This window comes from Podarcis vaucheri (assembly GCF_965113315.1).
Source record: "Podarcis vaucheri genome assembly, chromosome: 4".
NCBI lineage: Eukaryota > Metazoa > Chordata > Lepidosauria > Squamata > Lacertidae > Podarcis > Podarcis vaucheri.
Window position 1 is genome coordinate 39203727 of NC_138762.1, and position 23066 is coordinate 39226792.

Sequence of the window (23066 nt, forward strand, 5' to 3'; positions counted from 1 at the left end):
AGCTCAGTACTCTGTGTAAAGTAGACTACAGCAGGTCTCAAAAGGCTGAATAGAGTCCCTGGGCCTTATAGTTTGATAGCCCTGATCTGAAGCCTATGAAAGAGAAAAGGCATCATTTGCCTTACTGATTGCTTAAAGTTTTGCAACAATGCATTTTCACCCCAGATTTTTGCTTTCCAATACATCCACCACATTCAATCCAAGTCCTTTGGCCTAACATACTAGAAGCTTGTGAATAGTTTTTTATTAATACTTTTTATTTCTAATTTTTTTTTACAAAAAGTGTTGTGTAATAAATCTTAGACACAAAATGCAATATGACTGCATTTATACAGACAGAATTAACAGATCTGTAACATTCTATGCAACATGAGATACATAATGTAAAAAAGAGTACAAAATCAGATTTGCCTAGAATAAAAAAGAAAATCAAATAAATTTAATAGGTACCAACAATGGAAGAATCTGGAATTATAGTAGCATGCATATCTCTAGTCATATTTGATTTTTCTTTCAGCTTTGACTGGAGTAACGTGTGTTCCACCACGCCAATTCGTATGTCCATCTGAATAGTTTCTTGCTTCAGTTTGGTTAAAGCTTGTTTAATTTTTACTAAGGGAGCTGTTAAAAAAGAAAATGCAAAACAGTAGAGTTTCCTGCTAGCTTTCCACACAAAGAAAGGTATTGTTTTTTCTTCCTAATTTGCTCTCTTTGTTAATCGGGAGAGAGACTTAAATGAACAAAAGAATGACAATACTCTGGAGGCATGACTTTATGGATTCATAATTTCACATGGAAGCTATATTAAAATAAGGTTATCAAATTTTTTGACATTTTGGATCTCAAAATGTGCATTAAAGGGTACATACATTTTTTAAACATAGTTATAGTGACAGTATTACATTTTGCACTGGGGAAGGAATATATCTTCTACAGATTTATTTTTCTGTACATGCTAGTACAGATTCAATCAGTTTCTCAGAGTACCAGATGCAGCAGCCTTACAAATCCTGAGGCTACAGCTATACACAATAAGTTTTTTCCTCAAGAATGTGATGCAAGCCCAGGTAAGGGTTTAGGCTTATGCGGATTTTGAAATGGAATTAAGCCACAACTGACAAGTCCTATATGCTTTATCTTTTTACCAGCTGTGAGCATACCTCTCCCCATATGAATGATAGAAAATGCTCAATTAATCACTCCCTGTCTTCACAAAGGCCCCAGCACAGGGTTTCACGGCCCAACAGGGCAGGAAATCTTTTGCAAACCAGCCATTCTGGTTTTGTTGCTCTGCATTAAGAGTTTTTGCTTAAAGGTAAAGGTAAAGGTACCCCTGCCCGAACGGGCCAGTCTTGCCAGACTCTGGGGTTTGTGCGCCCATCTCACATCTATTGGCCGGGGGCCAGCGCTGTCCGGAGACACTTCCGGGTCACGTGGCCAGCGTGACAACGCTGCTCTGGCGAGCCAGAGCCGCACACGGAACGCCGTTTCCCAGCACAGGGTTTCACGGCCCAACAGGGCAGGAAATCTTTTGCAAACCAGCCATTCTGGTTTTGTTGCTCTGCATTAAGAGTTTTTGCTTACTAAGCTGCTTAGAAGGTGGGAGCTTTGTCTGAGAGGAAGGACCTGAAAGGCGAGCTTACCTCCATCAGTCATACTGCTTCCCTTTTCTTCCATTTCCTGCTTTATCTTCTCTAATTCTTCGGTAATCTTAAGAGAAACATAAGCAATGAATCATCTGCAAAATCTAGAACACTCTGAAACCAAAGATATCTCTACTGGTTTTACAAGGAACAACATGAATTTAAGCGCTCACAGACATAAAAAGGTGAGAGACGGGAGGGTTCATTGTTCTGTTTGTGGAATATGGGTTAAGACAGGCATAGGCAAACTCCGACACTCCAGATGTTTTGAGACTACAATTCCCATCATCCCTGACCACTGGTCCTGTTAGCTAGGGATGATGGAAACTGTAGTTCCAAAACATCTGGAGGGCCGGAGTTTGCCTATGCTTGGGTTAAGATGTAATTGTGACAGAGGGCCTTTTTTTCTTCTCTTCTTATGTTTCCATTTCTCTACTTTCTTCCTTTTCTTCTTCCTCTCTCCCCCCCCCCTTATTTTTCTTCGCTAGATTATTTTGGCTTTTATTGTATTTTATGTTGAAAACTTTTAATAAAAATTGTTAATTTTTTTAAAGAGGTTTCCTGCGATGCCACTACCCTAATTTTTTAGTCTCGTGGCTTTTGTAAAATGAAGGTACCCATGCAGATTTTAATACTATGAGCCTCAGAATAATTTAAATACAAGCCAAAAGTAAAGTGACCCAAGAGATGATAGCATCATTGCGCACAGATAGCTCAGTTGGCTAGAGTGTGGTGCTGATAATGCCAAGGTTTCAGGTTCAATCCCTGTATGAGGAAGCTGCATATTCATAGAATGTAGGGGGGTGGACTAGATGATCCTCAGGGTCCCTGCCAACTCCACAATTCAATTATTATGATTGATTAATCTCTCTAGGCTACTAGTTGCTGATTGTTAAGTGCATGTCTGAAATGAAGAATGGCTAAACTCGATGTAGCCTCAGGATTAGTATCATTTTGCCATATTAATTATATATCAAGGTTTGCATAACTGAAGTGGATCTATCCAGGAATCTGTAAAAGTGAACTAAACTTGGTGGAAGTTGCCCTCCCAGCCCTGCGAGAAGTGGAGAAGGGAGTGGGAGAGCACAATATTTCTCCTGGGCTTGTCTGGGCCTGCCCCTGTATTGGAAAACACAGCCAAAGAGAGAAGGTTATTTGGCTTTCACAAGGTCATTTTGCTTTATCTTGAGACACAAAACGCTAATAAATATTTGTCTGAACTGTGAAAAGTAAGGGTCATTTTCTATCCTCACATTTTGTGGAATAAACCTCAAGCACCCAGTCTCAATGTGTGCCCTAAGCTAAATGAACTAACAAATTATTATCAGCCCAAATTATTATCAGCTTTCAAAGATACTGTTGCCAGTGATGTGTGTTTACTCAATACAGTGGTACCTCGGGTTACAAACTCTTCTGGTTACAGACTCCGCTAACCAGGATGTAGTACATCGGGTTAAGAACTTTGCCCCAGGATGAGAACAGAAATTGCGGCGCGGCAGCAGCGGGAGGCCCCATTAGCTAAAGTGGTACCTCAGGTTAAGAATGGTTTCAGGTTAAGAACGAACCTCCAGAATGAATTAAGTTTGTAATCAGAGATACCACTGTACTATCCCAGCTGGATTTGTTTCATATACAGCCAAGATTTTCATTTACTCATTCCATAATGGTTAAAGGCAAGAGCAGAAAAGAAAATATAAATGTTCACGAAATCATGACAGTAGTGCAACCAAACCACTATTTTGCAGTTTAACTGGAGGTCTTGAATTGGATTCTGTTACTTTAATTACCTGCTCTTACAGGAGCCCTGGTTAAATGAAGGCTTCATACCTATCATTTCTTTATTGTGCCAGGACTGGCATGCAGCCAAGATGAATATGCATGCTTATTCACTTTTCCATCCAGTATCATCAAGAATGCAAAATGGATTAAGGGAACAAATTCCATTAACTGTGATTTGGTGCAGATGAAAACACTCATCTGTGGCCCATCTTGTCATACAAAGTTATGCACTCCTGTCATTTAATATTAGTCATCTCATAAAAATAAAGATTAAAGCTTAGTGCTTATAAAAAAGTAATTTGAAAAGGAATGGTAACTCATTCAGCCTGAAAAACTTTACAGAAGTCAGCAAAGTAAACCACTTAACTAAGGAGTTAAGTGATATAACCTCAAATGAGAGAAATGCCTGATGAACTAGACTGATTAAGTCTTTGCTCTCAGTTTGTTTACGATTTCAAACATAAAACTTCTAAAATACCGAATCTATGTCCTTACTTGGGAGTAAGCCTTAGAACTAATTGCATCACAAACGTACTAACACAGTAGATGAAGACTGAAATGCTTGTCTTGTCATTATTTTAAGATTTTAAGATTCTGGAGAGAAAACACACACAAAACATCTGGACTGTAAAATACCACCAAGAAAAGTTCTACCTCAGAAAGAACTCTAGCCCGCTCTGTTACTCCTCCACTTCCTTGTTGGTATTTCTCTTTGGCCTGTGAATAAAAGAAACAACTTTTTTACCTTGAGAGGAAAATGAAGAACCCCTGAGATATGTCCTATTCCACACAAGCAACTTAAATGAAAGACTTGTATGATCTGATCTATAATTAAAAGGCCATGAGAGCAACCTAGAGAATTCTTTATGTTTACATCATTAATAGCACATGAGTAAAAGTCACAGCTTGAGCTTTGAACAGTAGAAACCTAGAGTTAATGGTGGAAGAGGCAACACTACAGCCTCTTAACAGCAATCCAAGACTACAGAAAAACAAAGAAACAGTCAGCTTGTTACCTCACTCAGAAGTGCCTGTGCAGAACGATACTCTTGAACCAAATGCTCCAGCTGGTTGTTGATATACTTTTCTCGACTGCTCACTTTTTCCAGAGTTCTGCTTATTTCATTGTGAAGTTTGTCGAGGTAACCCTGTCAGAGTTTGAAATGGGTCAGTTCTCACTGAAGGCTAGGCAACGATCTAAAGATCCACTCAAGAGCTTGGGCATGCCCAGTAGGACTTCAGACTCTCTTTTCCATTGATCCCATATACAAGCAAGCTTTTGGAAGTTCGCTCACTTTCAAAACCAGCTCGCATAGTTCTTTGGACCATGCCAGTGCATTACTGAAGGAACATAAGAGAGTTGGCGGGGGAAATATTTCAACTGCTCCTACAAAACTAGATCCAAAGTTTTTAAGCAACAGCACTTCTGTTACAATTCAAGCTTGCATGTACCCCAAACCTGTAAAAGAGGAGTGGCAGCTAACAGAGAAAGTCTAGCACAGGAGGAAACCAAATGCCTAGCAGCAGTTCATTTTACTAACTAGTGAATCAGAAACACTTGAGACCGCACATACACACAAAGGGGAAGTTCTCCAATGAGAATCCCCTGAATGGTCACAAACTCATAACCACCTCCATTGTATGTGAATTACTTATATGTATCAGAGACTCACCCTGGTATCTTTTAAAGCATATTCAATTCCATCTTGGTGCTGGTGCATTTGATCTACATGGATTCGCCAGTCCTGCAAGTTAAATAAAAAGGCTTTATACAAGTGATATGCAAGCTTGTAATTTACTTCAGACCTGTCAAATCATGGCTTAGCAAGTTTGAGGCATACTTACAAAAGGTAGCATGATTCAACCTTTGGATTGGTGCCTTAAATATTATCTAAATACATGGGGCATCTTCTTGTTCCAAAATAAACTTCTGAACATCACTGTTCAGCTGTTGGATAGAAGCGAACACTGTCTGCAAATTGTTGTTTGCGACGATTCTTGTTCCAGAAATAATTCTAGCCGAGTTCTCTGAACACTGACATTGATTCCAACTCCACTCCTTCTGATACAAGAAAAGAGGTTGAGATTGCATTTACTATGCAATCAAAACCTTCATTACAGCCTTCACTACAGAATAGTTCAAGTTTAGCACTGGCAGAATTTTAATCACTTTAAAACAACATACTATTGTATGTTGTACCAGCACCAAGAAATCTCTGAAGGGAAAAGGACTGGCCAAGAGTAACACACAGCAGGCAGCAGAAGAGAAGCTCTCCCAGGCATAGAAGATGGATGCATATGGACAATCGTCAGATCAAAATAACCAGATAGAACTATGCTGTGTTGGAGATATCCAAATGTACTAGCTAGAGAAAAAGTGAGAGAAGAAGAATAAAGGGGTTGCACAGCTTCTCTAAGAAGCCTCAATGTGAATTACAACACTTTAGTCTTACAACAAGTCATCACATTAAGATAGAGACAGACTGCTAGTGCCCTCCATAGCTCAGTGGAAATATGAACCTAGATTTCTTATCTCCAAGCTCAACACTCTAGTCATTGTGCCACAGTAGATGAACTTGTGTGAAACACAAAAACAAGAAGCTTACACTTCTCTCAAACAGCAGATGAGGCGTATAAGTCTGTGTCAAAGCTGAATACTCCTCAACTGTAAAGAAAATTTCTCTATACTTAGGTAGAAGGCTAGGCTAAACCTAGATATTTTTTTGTATTTAGCAGCATTCAATCATGCTCACACACCCCTGTACACCAACCTGCACTCCTAATTGGGACAGGTCAAACACAGGTTGACCACCTCATGTCCTGCTTATGAAAACAAGGTCTCTCAGGAGGAAGCGGAGACTGAGGGAAATAACTCAAGGTAAAAAGGAGTCATTGTAGGCTTAAGAAGAGGAATCCTTATAGCAACAGGGAAGCTACAAGATTTTAGCAAATGTACTTCGGAGAGAATGTGAAAGAAAGAAGAGCAAGACAAGAACTGTATTTGTTGAAAGAGTGAGGTGAAATTAGAGAATAATCCCTTTAAAATCTGAAATTTTTACTCTGCTGCTGTCATAGTTTTGTATAGACTGTGAGAAGATGTAAACTGATTTCAGCACTTTTAATTTGGTTATTTTATCTCTATTTTTTCTGTCTACATTAGTTGCAGCAACCATGAAAACTGTAGAGGTGCATGCTAAGAACTAAGCTTGTATTTTTATATGTTTGAGAAACAGTATCAGTCGCCTGGCATCATATGAGAGGAATATCTGAAGACAATTCCAAGGTTTTGATGCCTTCCAGACAGGATGTGGGGGGAAAGATGGAGGAAAACAATTTGGATAAGAAGAAGAGCTCCATCTTCAGTTTGGAAAAACCCATCAAGGAATCATGAGTAAATGTTAGCAATACATTTAAACGTAGCTAGATAGAAGTGAAAAGTTACATGTAGGTGGATAAATGACGGTAATTATACTCATGTATATGGATGAATACAGCCAGAGTGTTCGTGTTGAAGAAGGAGAGTAGAACTCTGGCAGATTCCAATGAAGTCTTACAAGTGTGAACAGAAGAATTCAGTCACATGTGTGTGTGTATAATACACAAACTGCAGAGTGATCAATACTACTAAAGACAGCTGAATCCAAAAAGAATACAGATGAAAAAGAGGCCCTAAGATTTGGCAGTAATAAAATCAACAGGAATCCCTGATGGCTAACATTTTGCTTCAAGCAAAACAGATGCTATAAGCAGAGAACTAGATGGAGACTGGAGGGCTACACCGGGAGAAAGCTGATATAGCAAAATGGGGGCAGTAGAGCTCACCACAAAATGCAGAAGTCAAAGATGGTTTGATGCCAACTGTCCAACAGTGGGACTAATTTGGAGACAGCATCATTAAAAGCTGCTCTCCTCAGGAGAGGCTTAACCAACATAAATCTGAACATCCAAAGCATGGGTAGTCAACGTTGTGCTCACCAGATGTGGACAACTCCCTTCATCTCTGATTAGTGGCTATGCTGGCTGAGATTAATGCGGTTTGTGGTCCACAACACCTGGAGGGCACTACATTAGCTACCCCAATCTAATGTTTAGGTAGTTGAGGGAATCCATTTAATGCCCTAAAAACTATTTGTTTATACATCTGCACCACTTTCAATAGGATCATTACATCTAAAAACTGTACAAACATGTTTATGCTGGGTTTCAAGTACTTTGCTTGTAGACACTAATCTATTTTAAGTGCTCAGATGTCAAGTAGCTTTAAAATAGCACTTCACATCGAACTGTGAAATTTTGCAGAAGAAAAGGCAACTAGGATCTCTAAATCAGATTTGGAAATGACTGTTTATAGTCATTTATAATGTGTTGATGACAGTCTGGGCCTTTAAAAACACACAAGGGAAGGTCATTTCAGGAATTTGGGTTACTGCATTGGTAGCAGCACTATAGATATTTATCTATCTATTGCATTTATATCCCACCTTTTCTTCCAACAAGTTCTCTCCACCCTTATTTAACCCCCACAACAACATGAAGTAAGTTAGGCTGAGAGGCAAGGTCACCCAGTGCGCTTGATGGCTGAGAGGGAATTTAGCACTGGTCTTCCAGGTCCTAGTCTGACACTCCAATCACTACAAAACACTGTCGTTACTCACCTTATTATCAGTTCTGATTGTGACTTTCAACTGCGGTAGTACCCGTTCCACTTCAAGGTTCCACTCAGCTGCATCTACTGTGGATTCTAAAATCTCTTCTTGCTTTGATTCAATCATGTCCTATCAATAAGTTTACATTATGCACATCAGCAAATGATGAAACTGCAAAATGCAGTAATACCAGAGAGAACACAAATTTCAAAACCTGCAGTGCCAGCACAAACATTGAAGATGATGCATACCAACATTTAAATGACTACTAATTCACATTATTATTATTATTATTATTATTATTATTATTATTATTATTATTATTATTATTCCGCCCATCTGATTGGGTTGCCCTGACCACTCTGGGTGGCTCCCAACAAAATATTTCAAACACAATAAAACCTCAAACATTAAAAACCTCCCTGTACAGGGCTGCCTTCAGATGTCTCCTTTGCCACTGCTTGTAAAAGCCACCAAATAATTAACATGAGGAAACTCCTGAAATTAACTTTTGTATTACCTAAGCACAAATTATAATGCTAGTTTGATAAGTTAGCATGTGTATACTTGATTTGTAAGAAAGCAAACATAAGAGTAATACTACAATGATGTCTTTAAAGACTCTATGCGATGCATAATTCATTGTGCATTCTATTATTATAGTCAAATTAAACATTGACTGAAATTGTTAACACAGTCAAGATGCAAGTCATAACTACTACTGAGAAGTTGTAGAATTTATGGTACATAGAATTAATGGTATATTGTAGAATTTATAGTATATGGTAGATGGACTAAGCTGTCATGTGTGCTTCCAATGATGCATTAAGTGAAACTCAAATTGCATGCTGAGGCTTTCCACATCTGCTAACTCTTGTGCTACACACACACACACACACACACACACACACAGGCAAATGGCTTGAAGAGTGTGGACATCCTTCAAAGGATTGTGAAAAGCTGTACACAGCGATGCAGCAGCAATGGGCACCATGAATGAGCAGAAGTGTCTTTCACTTGCACAATGTGAATTGAAGAGCAAGAACACTTACCGATTTGTAAGTTTGTGCCTTCAAAACGTTCAGATCAATGTAGTTTTCTTCATTATCTGTCTCTTCTTCCTTAAGAACATAAAAAATATTGTTCAGCAAAAATGCAGGATTCTGTTTTAAAAACAGTTTCTGAACTGCATCACAACCGTTGCCAAAGGAAAAATGAAAAATGGTATTATGTACTGACCCTGGGATAGCTCAATCAGTATAGCATGAGACTTAGTCACAGGGTTGTGGGGTCAAGCCCCACGCTGGGCAAAAAGATTCTTGCATTGCAGTGCACTAGATGACACTCGTGGTCTCTTCCAACTCAACAATTCTGTGATTCTACTACCCATAGAGCTTTTTAGGAGAACCACTCTTTTGGCAATAGCTACCACAACTGCATTGCCCCCCTTGCGTTAAAACATCACTGGGGGTTGGCTCACACAATAAATTTTCCTCCATGTATCAGCAATTCTGGACACCCACCGTACATGTATTTACATGAACAAGGCAACATGGCAAGGAAACTGAGCAATCATGGATGCAGCAGGCAGAAATTCCTATGATTATGACAGCTGGAAAATTGCTGAACTGTTGCAAGCTATATCAGTCCTTTTCATTCTATATACTAGCTTTTGGTTCATGCAAGCATGTGCCACAGAATGGTTTGGACTGCTAATATACAGTACAAAACATACAGTGCATTGAACCCTTTGATTTGCAGCAATTTAAACTAGAATTTTCACAATTGTTTAGGCAACAATTCTAGCCAACTCTGCTAGTTTCTAAAGGTCCCCCCCCCCTGGGGCAACATGAAAAAAGGGGATCATCCAGAATGAATACTACTACCACACTCTGCTGCCTTATGTAGACAAGCCTAATTGGCTTTCTAAGTGACAAATCTACTGAGCATATGTTATATCAACAAAATATCCAGACTAGACTGCTACTTTCTCAGGCTGACTATTTACACTTCTTAATTCAAGACAGTACTACAGAAAGAGCTAACCATACTCATAAGCCTTTCATGTGGAACACAAAATTATTCCTTTACGTCATTTCCACTTCCTAAGAAAAGTGTCTTCACATTTAACAATAAAATTAATGTCAACAAAGAATTACCTATACCTACCGCAATTACTTCTTCCACTTTATTAAGGGTCAGTTCAGCATCATCTTCTGTTATTGCTTCTTCTTCTAGCTCCTCTGTTGGATATGTTGCTCTAAAACAATGAATGCAAGCCTCTGAGAATTTTACAACAGATATAGACAGAGAGACAGCTAATGTAAAAATGCAGCTGTTTTGAAAGCAATGCTAGGCAGTGATATGGGATAGAAAAATCTTCTGCTGCTATATTTTTCTGTGGAAAGTTTCTAAAAATGCATTGTTTCATAAAATGAATTTGAAAAATATGATATCCATCAAATCGGGCAATTTAAAAGTTGTAATTAAGTTTTTCAGATGTTTATGCCTAGGAAGCATCTATGCAAATACAATAAACATAAATGTATAGCTCTTTTGAGTGTACTAAAATTAGTATGTTAATAGCTCCAGTGCTTTAATTTATTTTGCTTAGAAATCTAAATAATATAAGAAAAATGTATGCTATTGAATGGTCATGCCTTAAATTTTTTACAAGCATTCCGGGGGGGGGGGGGAGATTACCAAGCAAAGTATTGAGTTGGTTTAAATATAATGTTTAAACTAAATTGGTTTCTTCTCTTAATCAAATACTTCAATTCAAATACGCTGGGCTACTGGAAAGCTCTCTTAGATATTTATGCAGCATGTAAAATTAACATAATATGCTATAGTTTTATATTAATTATAAGTCAAACACGCCAGCCGAGCAACGCTAACTCCCAATCCGCATTGCCAGAGGGGTGTGTGTGTGTGTGTGTGCGCACACACACAGGCTCCCCCAGTGCACAGGGTTCCCTGCATTCATTAAAAGAACGGGCTGCTGACAGGCTACTACTAGTGTAAGGGCCTGGAACAGGCTGTGAGGGGGTAGAGCAGGGCCAGCCATGGATCTGCTGGATCCTAAGCTACTCCAGTCCTGTCTGCTGCATCAGCCTGGAACTGGTGAAGCAAATCTGGATAAAATACTCCCCCCTTTGCACTCTGGCTGGTGGGAGCAACAGGGCTTTGGATGCAGCTGTGGGTCTGCCACTCCTTACAGCCCACTGTTCTCTGGTTAGGAGTTAGGATTGCTCCCTAAATCATATTCTGATTTAGAGCATTGGGAGGCCCAATTTTTTTATTTTTATTTTTAAACATGCCTGCCTGCTGCTCTTTGGGCCATGGTGTTGAACCAGGACCTTTCAAAGGCTGAGTCCTCCAACCACTGCAGTTCTGAGAAAGAGACTGATTTATTCCTATGTAGGTCTGTTGACACCAGAGCCTTCCTTAGCCCTGAGAAGAGACTGCTGCCACCAGATTTGGATGGCAAGACTGTAGATCAAGAGAGTCTTGGGAGATCACCACAGCTGGAAATTCTGTTACCCCAAAGGAACGATCGGTTGCAGCAAAAGGCACCAATCTTTTAACTAGCCAGTAGGCAGCACTTGTGGGGGTGGAGCCTCCAGACAATGACTACCTAGCCCTGCTGTAAAACCCAGCCAGTTGCTTCAGGATATCAGTGAAACAGCTTGGAGGTTTTGGTTTCACTGGCAAGAGCACTATCCATGATCTTGAACCCACATTTTGGATTAACTCCAAGGTGGCTTTGGAACAGGAGACTACTGACCTTACCTTGCTTAGGCTATCACCTTAGTGGTGGGTTTTCCTTTTAGAATGATAGTGATTAACTTTTTGTGCTTTTGAAAGCTTACAGGGAAAAGGGAAACAAAAGCAGCTAGTTTGAAATCCGCATATAAATATTTCTATGCAATGCTCAACATTGCTCTTTTGCTATGAGTCATTTCTATTTTGAGAGGTGACAGAGACACCTGTTGTGGAAAAAAAAATCCAGCCCATGCCATGTTATTTTTCATCAAATTCAAGTAAAGGTCAAGGTCAAGGTACCCCTGACCATTAGGTCCAGTCGCGGACGACTCTGGGGTTGCAGCGCTCATCTCGCTCTATAAGCTGAGGGAGCCGGCGTTTGTCCGCAGACAGCTTCTGGGTCATGTGGCCAGCATGACTAAGCCACTTCTGGCAAACCAGAGCAGCACACGGAAACACTGTTTACATTCCCGCCAAAGCGGTACCTATTTATCTACTTGCACTTGACGCACTTTCAAAATGCTAGGTGGGCAGGAGCTAGGACCGAACAACGGGAGCTCACCCCGTGGCGGGGATTCGAACCGCCGACCTTCTGATCGGCAAGCCCTAGGCTCTGTGGTTTAGACCACAGCACCACCCACGTCCCTAAATTCAAGTGCAATCCATTAAAAACAACATTTGTGGGATATCTGTTAGCCAAAACCATCAACCAATCTACATGGTGGATCATGGGAATATCTGCTTCTTGGTTTTAGGGTTTATTTAAGTTTGCAGTACTTGCAGTTGCCAATAAAATCTTGAAAATTTAAACCAATTTGTTCATGTTTCGTATATTTGATTTCTTCTGCATGCATCTTTAAATGATACTTTGTTTTCTTTCTCTTTTTTAATGTGTACACCACTTTCACCGTCTCTGTATGGCCTGGTATACATTGCCTGGTTTGTATTGCTGCAGCTTGCCTTTAACTATTATAGTATTGTAGCTATTTTGTATTTTAATGGCACTTGTACTGCAATCTTTTTGTAAATGGTTTTTTATACTGTAGTTTAAATGCTTTGTACATCATTTTTAGTACCCTGGTATGAAAGAGGCAAAGAAACATATTAAATAAGATCTGGTGTGTGTGTGTATCTGTAACTGAGTGAGGCTGACAAATGTTATCATTTCCCCAGAGAAGGAAGGAAGAAGACATTGAGAAACAGTGTGACCTGCCCAGTAAGCTTGGCACTGAGCAGAGATTTGAAATCAGAACCTACAACTCATGTTCTTAAGCACTGCCCTACACCAGCACCTGTGATGCTATGAGCACTAGTTGATTGTTTGCAGAGCTGTGGCTACACTGCATGTGGATCTTGGACATGGACAAGCCAGATTCAGGTCTCTGCTCAATATTTCCACATGAAGGTACTGAAGCAAGCAAGTCTATCTCAGCCCTAACCTATCCCACAGGGTTACTGAGACAATAAAATGAGACAACCCAATATGCTCCACTTAAAGTTCCATGAAAGAAGGGTGGGCTAAAAATTTGAGAGATATGACAGTCGTGGAAATAGGTGTTCTTGCTAGGGAGAGCACTACAGTTTACCCGCATCTAAAATACTATGATTCACATATATGTAATATATGTAATAGAGCCTCCATCATGAGAAGGACATCTGGGTCTCACACAACAACTGAGTAAAAAGTGTAGCCTGACTGTGAAAACATACAAGAACAAAAACTAAAGTGGTGTGGAAACTTAGGCATGTATCTCAAAAGACAGCATTAGAAGATGATAGTTGGATATGACCTGCTTGCATTGCTCTGGCTGTCTCATTTTATACAATTAATGCCTGGATTCCCGGAAAAGAAGAAATGTAAGAGATTATCTTGTTAGGATACCTTTTCCATGCAAAGGATGTGTATTTTAAGGCTTCTTCAGCTAAACAATCAAGAACATAGCATGCTTGCTCTCCATAACCTGCCTTTAACTTTGAAGGAGGAAAATCCACAGATCTGCCCTAAAACAAAGATAGATATCATTACCAGAAATGCAAAATCATTACATCTACTAATTACATTTCTTCATTCACAAAAGGGTTGTTTGAGTGTGTGTGTGTACACAGCACCAAGAAGCAAAAGTTTGTGTGAGTGAGTCATCACATATGGAGCCAGTTCATACATTCAGCTGGAAATATCAGGTGATGAGAAATCAATTGTTATACATATATGTGTGAACCAGACCTCTGATTGCTGCAATCGTGATCCATACTGGCTTACATCTGAGTTTTCTATTTGGATGTACTGTCTAAATGTGAGAATGACAGCCAAAACATATAATAGTTTCTCATTGGCTTTTAAGAGACCTTTCCTGGCAATAATCCATAGCTACACTACTTTGGCCACCTCATGAGAAGAGAAGACTCCCTGGAAAAGACCCTGATGTTGGGAAAGATGGAGGGCACAAGGAGAAGGGGACGACAGAGAATGAGATGGTTGGATGGTGTTCTTGAAGCTACTAGCATGAGTTTGATCAAACTGCGGGAGGCAGTGGAGGACAGAAGTGCCTGGCGTGCTCTGGTCCATGGGGTCACGAAGAGTCGGACACGACTGAACGACTAAACAACAACAACAACAACACTACTTGGATTGGTACTTATTCAGTTTCATCTTTGATTCCTGGAATTACTAACATAGCAACTTATTCAGAAACTAGGTGAACATTTTTCTCCCGGTACTAGTCAATTTACATACCACACCAAACGGTAGTTAAATCAACTTAACTATGACTGGTAGGGTGTCCAAGCTGAGAAATTATGGTTCTGAATTGGTTGGCAAACCAAAATTAGAAATAATAGTTTGCAGTGGGTTTCCCAACTACGGGTAGTGCTAACTATGATTTGGTTTGATGTCCGAATTGACAAGTCATAGTTACGGCCATCACTGTGCCTCCAGAAGCTCACTGCACCATGAAAGAAAATTAAAACATAGTTCTAAAGTATGTTTGTCTGCTGTACATTTGGAATTGCAACGCATGATCTCAGTTTCAAGCTATGGTTAATTCCAACCACATTTTTATATATTGTTTACATGTAGCCAGAGGATCACTTAACACATGAAAAAGCGTCTGCTCAGGCTTTGTTTTGAAGAACTGAAAACAGCATGAGAATAAAAAATTATATTCAGAACCAACTCCCCCACCCACTTATTAGAAGCAACACTGAAATGAACTGGTGTTAATCACTCCCATACAAAGCAACTGCTGTTGCATCCACCCACCTGCTCCAGCAGAGAGACAGAATCACTCTTGTTCAGGAGGAGGCGGATGACAAGGCCCTGTCACTTTTTCCACACTGCAACTCTATGATATGACAAATTGCACCTGCTGAGGTTCCCTCTTCCACACAACTATTCGAGGAACAGGAACTAGTCCTGTCTTCCAACTAGCTGTCCTAACAGTAATAGTGTGGTTTGGGTCTATTTTCTAAGAAAACTTCTCATTTAGTCAAACTCTGTATCAGAACATGCACACACATTAGTGCAAAAGCTTTCAAGAAACAAAGTAAGAGAAGAGAAGCTCAATTCTTAGTCACCTTCCTTTTAAAAATATAAATTCAACTGCAGTATACAAGCATCTCTGCTGTGTTTTCATTTCCGTTTGATCCTTAAAAACAATTCAATTTTTCTCTCCTCCTCTTTTTATTTCCAAAACCATCAGTAATCCAAAATGCAGCCTTCCCAATAGAAACTCAGCATGATTACTTCCAAGTAAGTGAAAAGATGGGAAATGGAGTGTCAACCACAGAGCGCATGCAGTATGACACTTGGGTTGTATTGATGAACTTGGGTGTTTGACAATCATGATTTAAAATCAGTCCAACCACACATGATAAGAGTGACAAAACATATCCCTGATCCTAGATCATGGTCTGCAAAACCATTGTAGCTGTTTAAAAATCAATATAGTTCTACTTAATTATCAGTTAGAAAGAACTAGCATATAAGTCACCTACAAAGTGATTATAACAGACCAAAAAATTTCAGATACACACAAAATATGATCCACTTACAAATGACCGCAGTTCTGATAGTATGCTAGATATTGTTGCATTTGGGTCATCGTATTCCTGTGGCTGCTCAAAAGGATGCCCTGCTTTATTAATTAGCCAGGCAGCAAGGGTGCAGAACATGTAGAATTGTTCACCTGGGTTAATGGGCAATGCAAAGTAGTGCCTGTTTTAAAAGGGAAAAAACAAAAAACAAAGATTAGCCTCCCTATCTTGAAAAATATTGTCCTTCTGGCTAACAGAACTTATCTGTATTACTATAACCCTCTATGTCCCCAAATTGCTTTTCTCAAGGATGACATTAGGGCTGGTATTTCACTGACAAGCAATTTCCCCAAAAGATGTGCTATTTTCTTTGCAGTACTTTCAAAATGTTATGCCATAACGAGCCATGACTTTCATTGTGTATGTACACCCTGCAGATAATTAATTTGAGTCAAAAGCTGTAAATGCAATTCTCAAGAGTATTAAAGCTGTACTTGAGAGTTGAAAGGGGATTTGATTATCAGGTAGTTTATAAAACTTTTTGCAGCTTGACCTTCTATGGAAGTACACAGCAGTTCAGACAAACGCACAATACTTCATATCGTCAATAAAACAGAAATTTACTTTAGAAATATTGTTACAAATAAGAAATGTTCAAATTGGGGCATGAGGGGCACATTTGTTGGCTTCCGTCTGTCTTGAGAGACAGAGAATGTGCCCCTGGTGGTAAAGGCAAACCACTGTGTTAGAAGCACCAAAGTGACCTTCCTGGACAGTACTGTGTATGGAGGTCCTGGGCTACCCCAATGACAAGACTCCCCTCTCAGCCTTGCCAATGTGGTCCAAAAGCTTGATGGCAGGAGTTGCCAGAAGGTACAAGGTGCCATTCAACTGTCTTAGGGACTCCACTCAGATCTGTGTAGGGTCTATTCCTCAGCCTTTTCTTCTCCCGAAGATATCCCACAAGGCAGCAGAGGTTTAGGATGAGAATTTTCCTTCTCCTAGATGGGCTACACTCCCAGGCTAATGAGCCCCATCTGTCCAACATTTCCCTCTGCAGCACATGCAGAGACTGCCTTCTTGACCACTGGACCTACTATTGATCTTGTCCGCTTGATCCACCAGAGGCCTGTGTTTGCATGCAGAGAAAGGTCCTAACTCACTGAGGGTTTGAGACTCTTTGGGTTCCCTCACCTGGTTTAGTTGGCCAGTCAAAAGCATTCTCAGGGTGTGGCCACTGTCGCATGTTGACAGATTCTAAGAGCCACAAGTGAGAGCTGAGTGCAGGGTGGGGACCAAAGGTGGACAAACTATCCCCAAAGCAGCATTTTCTACCCTTCCCCTAACACCCCATACAGGTATCACTCCCTAAACTACAGTGTCCACAATTTACAAAGCAAAAAGAGAGATTAAATTTGGCCAACAAACCCTCCTATCTTAAAATGAAGTTCTATCTGCCAAGTTCAAACAGCAGCTTTGGAAGTATTTTGAAAAACCTGTTTTGAAAAATCTACTGTTACCAAGCCTAGGCCTTCAACATGGAGTATCCTAGAAACTTAAACAAGCAGAATGAAAAAATAACAAAATATTAAAACTCTTTAACAAAAATGAGGAATCAAGAGATATCACACACAGGGTACATTAATATTAACAGAAAGCCCTGCTAATGGAATGTTTGGAGACAGCATACCAGAGGCTATGGATCCACAGATCCAAAGCTCTCAGGTCCCCTGAGGGGTCCAATAATCAAACTCCTTAGCTGTGCCACCTTGGAACTTGTACAGCAAACAATTAAACCACCAAGTGACCTTCCACCATCTGCCCTGGCCTGCATGGTTTTGAATACGATAGTGCAGCTACTACTTTTATTAAATAAAATGTAGTCAGTATAGTGGTATCTCGGGTTAAGAACTTAATTCGTTTTGGAGGTCCATTCTTAACCTGAAACTGTTCTTAACCTGAGGTGCCACTTTAGCTAATGGGGCCTCCCGCTCTGCGCCGCTGCGAGATTCCTGTTCTCATCCTGAAGCAAATTTCTTAACCCGAGGTACTATTTCTGGGTTAGCGGAGTCTGTAACCTGAAGCATCTGTAAACAGAGGTACCACTGTATCATATAATACAGTGGTACCTCGGTTCTCAAACGTCATCTGTTCAGGAAGCCTGTTTGGCTTCTGAAATGTCTGAAAACCAAGGTGTGGCTTCCCATCAATTCCAAGAGCTTCTTGCACTCAGTGGAAGCCGCATCGTACGTTTGGGTTCCGAAAAACGTTCAAAAACAGAAGCATTTACTTCCGGGTTTTCGGCATTTGAGACCCGAAATGTATGACAACGGAGGTGTTTGGGAACCGAGGTACCACTGTAGAAGCAAGTGACACCTTTCAACATGCCAGTGTTTTTCTTTTGGGGCAAGTATAAAGAGTTCTATCAACTATAATAACAATATGTGCTTCTGCAGTGACATTCTTCCCAAGAAACAGAAACATTCACTTGTCTCTTTAGCCAATACTTTAAACTCCAAACTCCCAAATCCTGCCAGTATCTTGAGAACAGGATACTGTATAGTGATCAGTAGTATTAGGGGGCTGCATTTCTTGAGTCTGATTTATTCACATGCAACAATATTGATTCAATTCTCATATTCTGAGTGTCTTAAATCTGCAATAAAAATGGATTATAATTTATTTCAAAGAATATCCAATTCAGAAAAAGAAAGTGTTTAATAACTTTACATTTCATTAAAAGCATTTCCAAATTAATGCAAGTTTTCTATTTAAACTGAAGTAATGAAACTGTACGACATATCTTGGAACTGTTAATTGGTAGATCTGCCATTTTTGCCAGCAACAAACAAAGTCTGCAAATCAGCTACACCAATATGCTAGCGAATAATATTCTTTTGAAAATCTGCTAATTTTTGCCACAATGCAAACCCTGGTTTCTGCCTGGTGGGGCTTAATGGAGCAGCAGGGCCACCCATCCCTGCTGTGCAAGCTGGCTGGGGCAGAAAGGTAGGGGAGGGCAGCCAGCCTGGAGTTGGTGCAGCAATTAATCCCAGATGGGGGCTGATGCCATTACACAGACAACAATGAGGCTGCCTTGAGATCCAAGGAATCTGGCTCAGCCCCATGCCATCCCAACACCCTATGGCGGGGGGGGGGGACTTTCCAGTCACCCACCCAGTAGACAGGCAGAAAGAGGAGCTCTGAGCCAGCTGTGTGACACTGGCATGACTTGCAGGGCTGAACAGAGGGACACCTCTCCACAATTCAACCCCCTCCTATTCTGGGGGCCTGGACTGCCCCCTTGTGTGTATGTGTGCATGATGTGGTGCAACATCAATGCTGATGCGAAATCATATTTTCTTCTGTGAGCCAGAATATATATTTTTTATTTCACGGAAGAGAATAGATGATGTGATCTGGGTGTTATAACCTGGACTGAAGGGAGTGCATAAAGTGCAGTTTACTAGTTCAGACACCACAGGAAACTGTAGTCTTAAGAATCAAAGACAGCTTTGACAGAAGTGGACATGGGAGGGGAGGTGGAAAGGGGCAAAAGGAGGACTACACAGCTCATTTCAAAACAAACAACTATGGTTTGTTTATCAGGTGAAGGATAATGATGTCTGGAACAAGCCAGCATCTCATCTTGCATTTTCATCAACTATGCTTTGAAAAGCCGACATGTAAAGTGTAGTTGGAAGAATATAGCTCAGCAAGGTGAGAACAAAGGTTTTACCTTGCACAACATAGAAAACATTTTAATTATAGCTGAGTAGTCCTAGAAGTTGTAACTTTGATGTGGATTACACTGATGAACAAAAAAGGACTAAAATGTGCGCAACAATAATCAACTGATGCAACGAGGTGCTTTGAAGAGCTGTTCAAGATAAAGCATCGTCTTCTTAACCTAAAACCTCATTCAGATAACAATTAAGTTTCCGGCAGTGCAATTCCTTGTGTGTCTACACAGAAGTTCTGAGTTCAATGGGACACTCCTAGGTAAGTATGCATAAGTGAAGTGTACTACATATATTCCCAAGTATAAAGCCTAGGAACATTTAAAAAGAAATCATGACTGCTGAAACTGCAAAAATTCTACTCTGCACAGCATTTGAGCAACATACACAAGTTCTCTGAACACAGCTTTCATCCAAACTGCAAAAGAATTGACACTAACAGTCAAGCTGGCAAAAAACCTAATTGGCCACGCTTAAATTAAATTATTCACAGAGTGTTTGTTGTGGGGGAGGAAGGGAAAGGAGAATGTTAGCCGCTTTGAGACTCCTTAAAGGGAGTGAAAGGCGGGATATCAAATCCAAACTCTTCTTCTTCTTCTTCTAACAGACTCTAGTCAGAGCTAGAGCTTTAATTCCTGCAAAACTTTCACCAGTCACAGCACAAACAATTCTGAGCAACAATTACCCTTAAGGAGGAGTGATCAGTAAGCCACAGTCTGATAAGGTTCACCTTTTATAACTTAAGACAATTATTTGTGATCCATTAACAGTGTCTTCCACTAGGACCTACTATCTTTGGTGTATTATAGAGCACTAGAATTTATGGTGTATTACAGAACAGAACAAAGAACAGGTCCAATGTTGTCTAAGGATCAGTCTTAGGGCTACAGATGAGGAAAGCGGAAGAAAACAAATGGAAGCAGGGTATACCAAAGGTATAAGACTGCAATGAACAAGCAAGTTCTCTCCTCATAAATATGACCAATTCTGCTGACTCTCACAGAGAGAGAATCCGTGCCTGATGCACATCCAATGTACAACCTCAACACCACTCCCAAACACTAGGCAAATTTAGGTCACTGACATTACAGGATTGAGCACTGGAAATGCAACACCTCAATGTCTAAAGACTACTTATTCACCTGTAGAAATGAAAAATCACCTAATTAAAAAATGACATTGTTTATTTATCAGTCTGAGAGGAAAGATCTTTCCTCACCAAGCAAAATCTCAAAAGTGCATCTAGAAAAGTCCCATCTTAATACTGGTTGGATCACAACCCCCTGCTGCACTAGATGGCACACTTTTATGAGCAGATTCCTCCAAAGAAAAAGTTCTTCGCCTTCTAAAATTTAGAAGGGCGCCAATGTCCCAAAACGCCTACGTATAGGGGGTTACATAAATTCAATAAATAATAGTAACAGTAATACATCCATGTTAAAAACAAAAATCACCAACTCTTGCAGCATAACCACACGCATGTTCCATCAGAAGTAAGTTCCACCAAGTTTAACAACATTTTAAGAAAACATGCAGCCGTCACAGTCCTAACTCATCCAAAATGTAAGTTTTTAACCACTTAGCTTCTCAGGGGCTGCAGAAGAAAACGCGTGCCCTGGAAAACGGACGAAGCATGCAGACATGCAGCACAAAGCCTATGCACGTTTTATCTGGCAGCTAGTTCTCTTCTGCTCCGGCGGAGTTGCTCACCCCGAAGTGAGCGCGGGCACAGAGACAAAGCACCCGGCGGCCCCGCTCTCCAAACATTACTCGTCCTGCACAAACTTCAGCGTGCGCCGCGGTCACCAACCGACTCACCTGCAGGGGGGAATCGCAAACCACCAGAGTTCCCAAGAGACAAACTCAACTGCCAGCCACCAAGAGGAGACCAACCAGGGGCAGGGCTGACCCAGCAGGGCGCGCGCACGTGGGAACCATCCCTTGCCGCGGACACGTGTACGCTTCGCGGGCAGGGCCGAGCCTTTCGCTCTTCGGCCGGGAGCTTCCTCACCACCCCTGCCGCGCCGCCGCTCGGGCTGCTGGACGGGAGCGAGGCCCGCTTTTACCTGGAGGGCGGCCTCATGTTGTGGCTCCGCAGCGCAGCCTCCTCCTCGTAGTTGAGCAGCTTCAGCTTCTCCAGAAGGTCCTCCATCATGACGAACATGTGGTAAACCGCGCCGGGGCCCCGCTCCACGGCCCCCGCCGCCGCGGCGTCGCCTTCCTCAGCGGCCGCCATGACCATCCCTCAGCCAGCCCGGAGTTGCCCAGCACAACAACACGCAAGCGGCGAGGCCGGCGGCGGTGGCGTAGCCGGGGAAACAAACCCCGCCCATCCGAATACTCGCCCGCCAATCGCTTCTCCCCTGGTGCTTCGGACCCAATCGTTTCGTCGCCGCCTCATTGCGCGTGCGTAGAGCGGCACGGCGCTCCCCTCCCCCAGTCGCCTCGCGCGTACGTCTCCCTCCGCTTCGCCTCCTTACCTCCCTTTTACGTCTCGGCTGAGGTTCCATCGTTGCCAGGGCTCGCGAAAGGGGCGTGTCCCCGGAGGCGGAGTCACGTGCGTTGAGTCCGCTTCGCCGTCTCCCTGCAGAAGGAGAGGGAGGCTGCGATGTTCGCGGCCAAAGGGCAGCGCTGAGGCGGAGGCAGGCAGGGGCGCCTTGGCATTAAAGGGGCCGAAGACAGGAGCCGTTTCTTTTCGGTCACAGCGGAAGGGAACTGGTTAAGCCCTTTGCGCGTTTATAACGGCTGGAGACGTGTGTACGCATCGCCGTAAAAAGAGGAAACGCATCAAGCACACACGAACCCCGCAAAAATTAAAAAGGTGTGCACAGATTTGATGTGCGGGGTAGAAATAAAATTATTATTATTGCGTATTATTATTTGCACGAGCTGCATTTTATTCCCATATGCAGATTTAGAAGTCATGACTGTAATTTAAATACCGTAGATGTATTATATATTTCATTGTAATAGGTCCGCTGTCCAGGCAGGCACTGTTAGTGTGCAGCTTTTAAAGGCTCCTGCTCTCCTCCCTTATTATACTTCTCTCTCCGCCTTTCCTCTCCGCCTATGGAATGTTGCAACTGAAATGCCCTGTAGTTTTGAAGAGAGACTGACAGTTGAAATAAAAAGTTCAAGGTAGCTATTTTCTTATAATGCCTTTATGGGCACACTTAAGCCATAGGAATATAATTTTACATGTTTTAGTCTGCACTTAGACTGCACAGTAAGTTCCATCGAACAAAGTGGGACTCCTTTCTGAGTAAACTTGCATAAGATTGCACTATTAAAAATAGTCCCGATTTGCGGACAAAAATGGAGATACATCAAAATCAAGGCTTAAACCCATGCTCTTTAGTGAATCTCAACAGTCAGTAGGCTAATACAATTCAATTGGCATTGGACTGAATACCACTCCGACACTACCAGCATTGTTGTAGTAGATGTCAATTAAAAATGCT

General features: G+C 41.3%; 1 protein-coding gene across 1 annotated transcript; it reads right to left on the bottom strand.

Moving 5' to 3' along the window:
• Positions 1–229: 229 nt before the first annotated feature.
• IFT57 (intraflagellar transport 57) lies at positions 230–21910 on the bottom strand. Its single transcript, XM_082219761.1, has 11 exons — positions 21672–21910; positions 15884–16046; positions 13716–13834; positions 10238–10328; positions 9121–9189; positions 8078–8197; positions 5096–5167; positions 4439–4570; positions 4077–4139; positions 1644–1710; positions 230–621 (listed from the first exon to the last, which is right to left on the bottom strand). The coding sequence occupies exons 1-11, from the start codon at positions 21845–21847 to the stop codon at positions 440–442; spliced, it is 1254 nt and encodes a 417-aa protein (XP_082075887.1). The 5' UTR covers positions 21848–21910; the 3' UTR covers positions 230–439.
• Positions 21911–23066: the final 1156 nt, after the last annotated feature.

What these genes read in the sequence shown, in the direction of transcription:
- IFT57 (XM_082219761.1), bottom strand. Translation starts at nt 21,847, where the DNA reads ATGGTCATGGCGGCCGCTGAGGAAGGCGACGCCGCGGCGGCGGGGGCC. An exon ending in AAGTGGAAGAAGTAATTGCG is followed by an intron (nt 9,190 to 10,237) that starts GTAGGTATAGGT and finishes TATGTTCTTAAG; the next exon opens with GAAGAAGAGACAGATAATGA. An exon ending in CAATCAGAACTGATAATAAG is followed by an intron (nt 5,168 to 8,077) that starts GTGAGTAACGAC and finishes TTTAACTTGCAG; the next exon opens with GACTGGCGAATCCATGTAGA.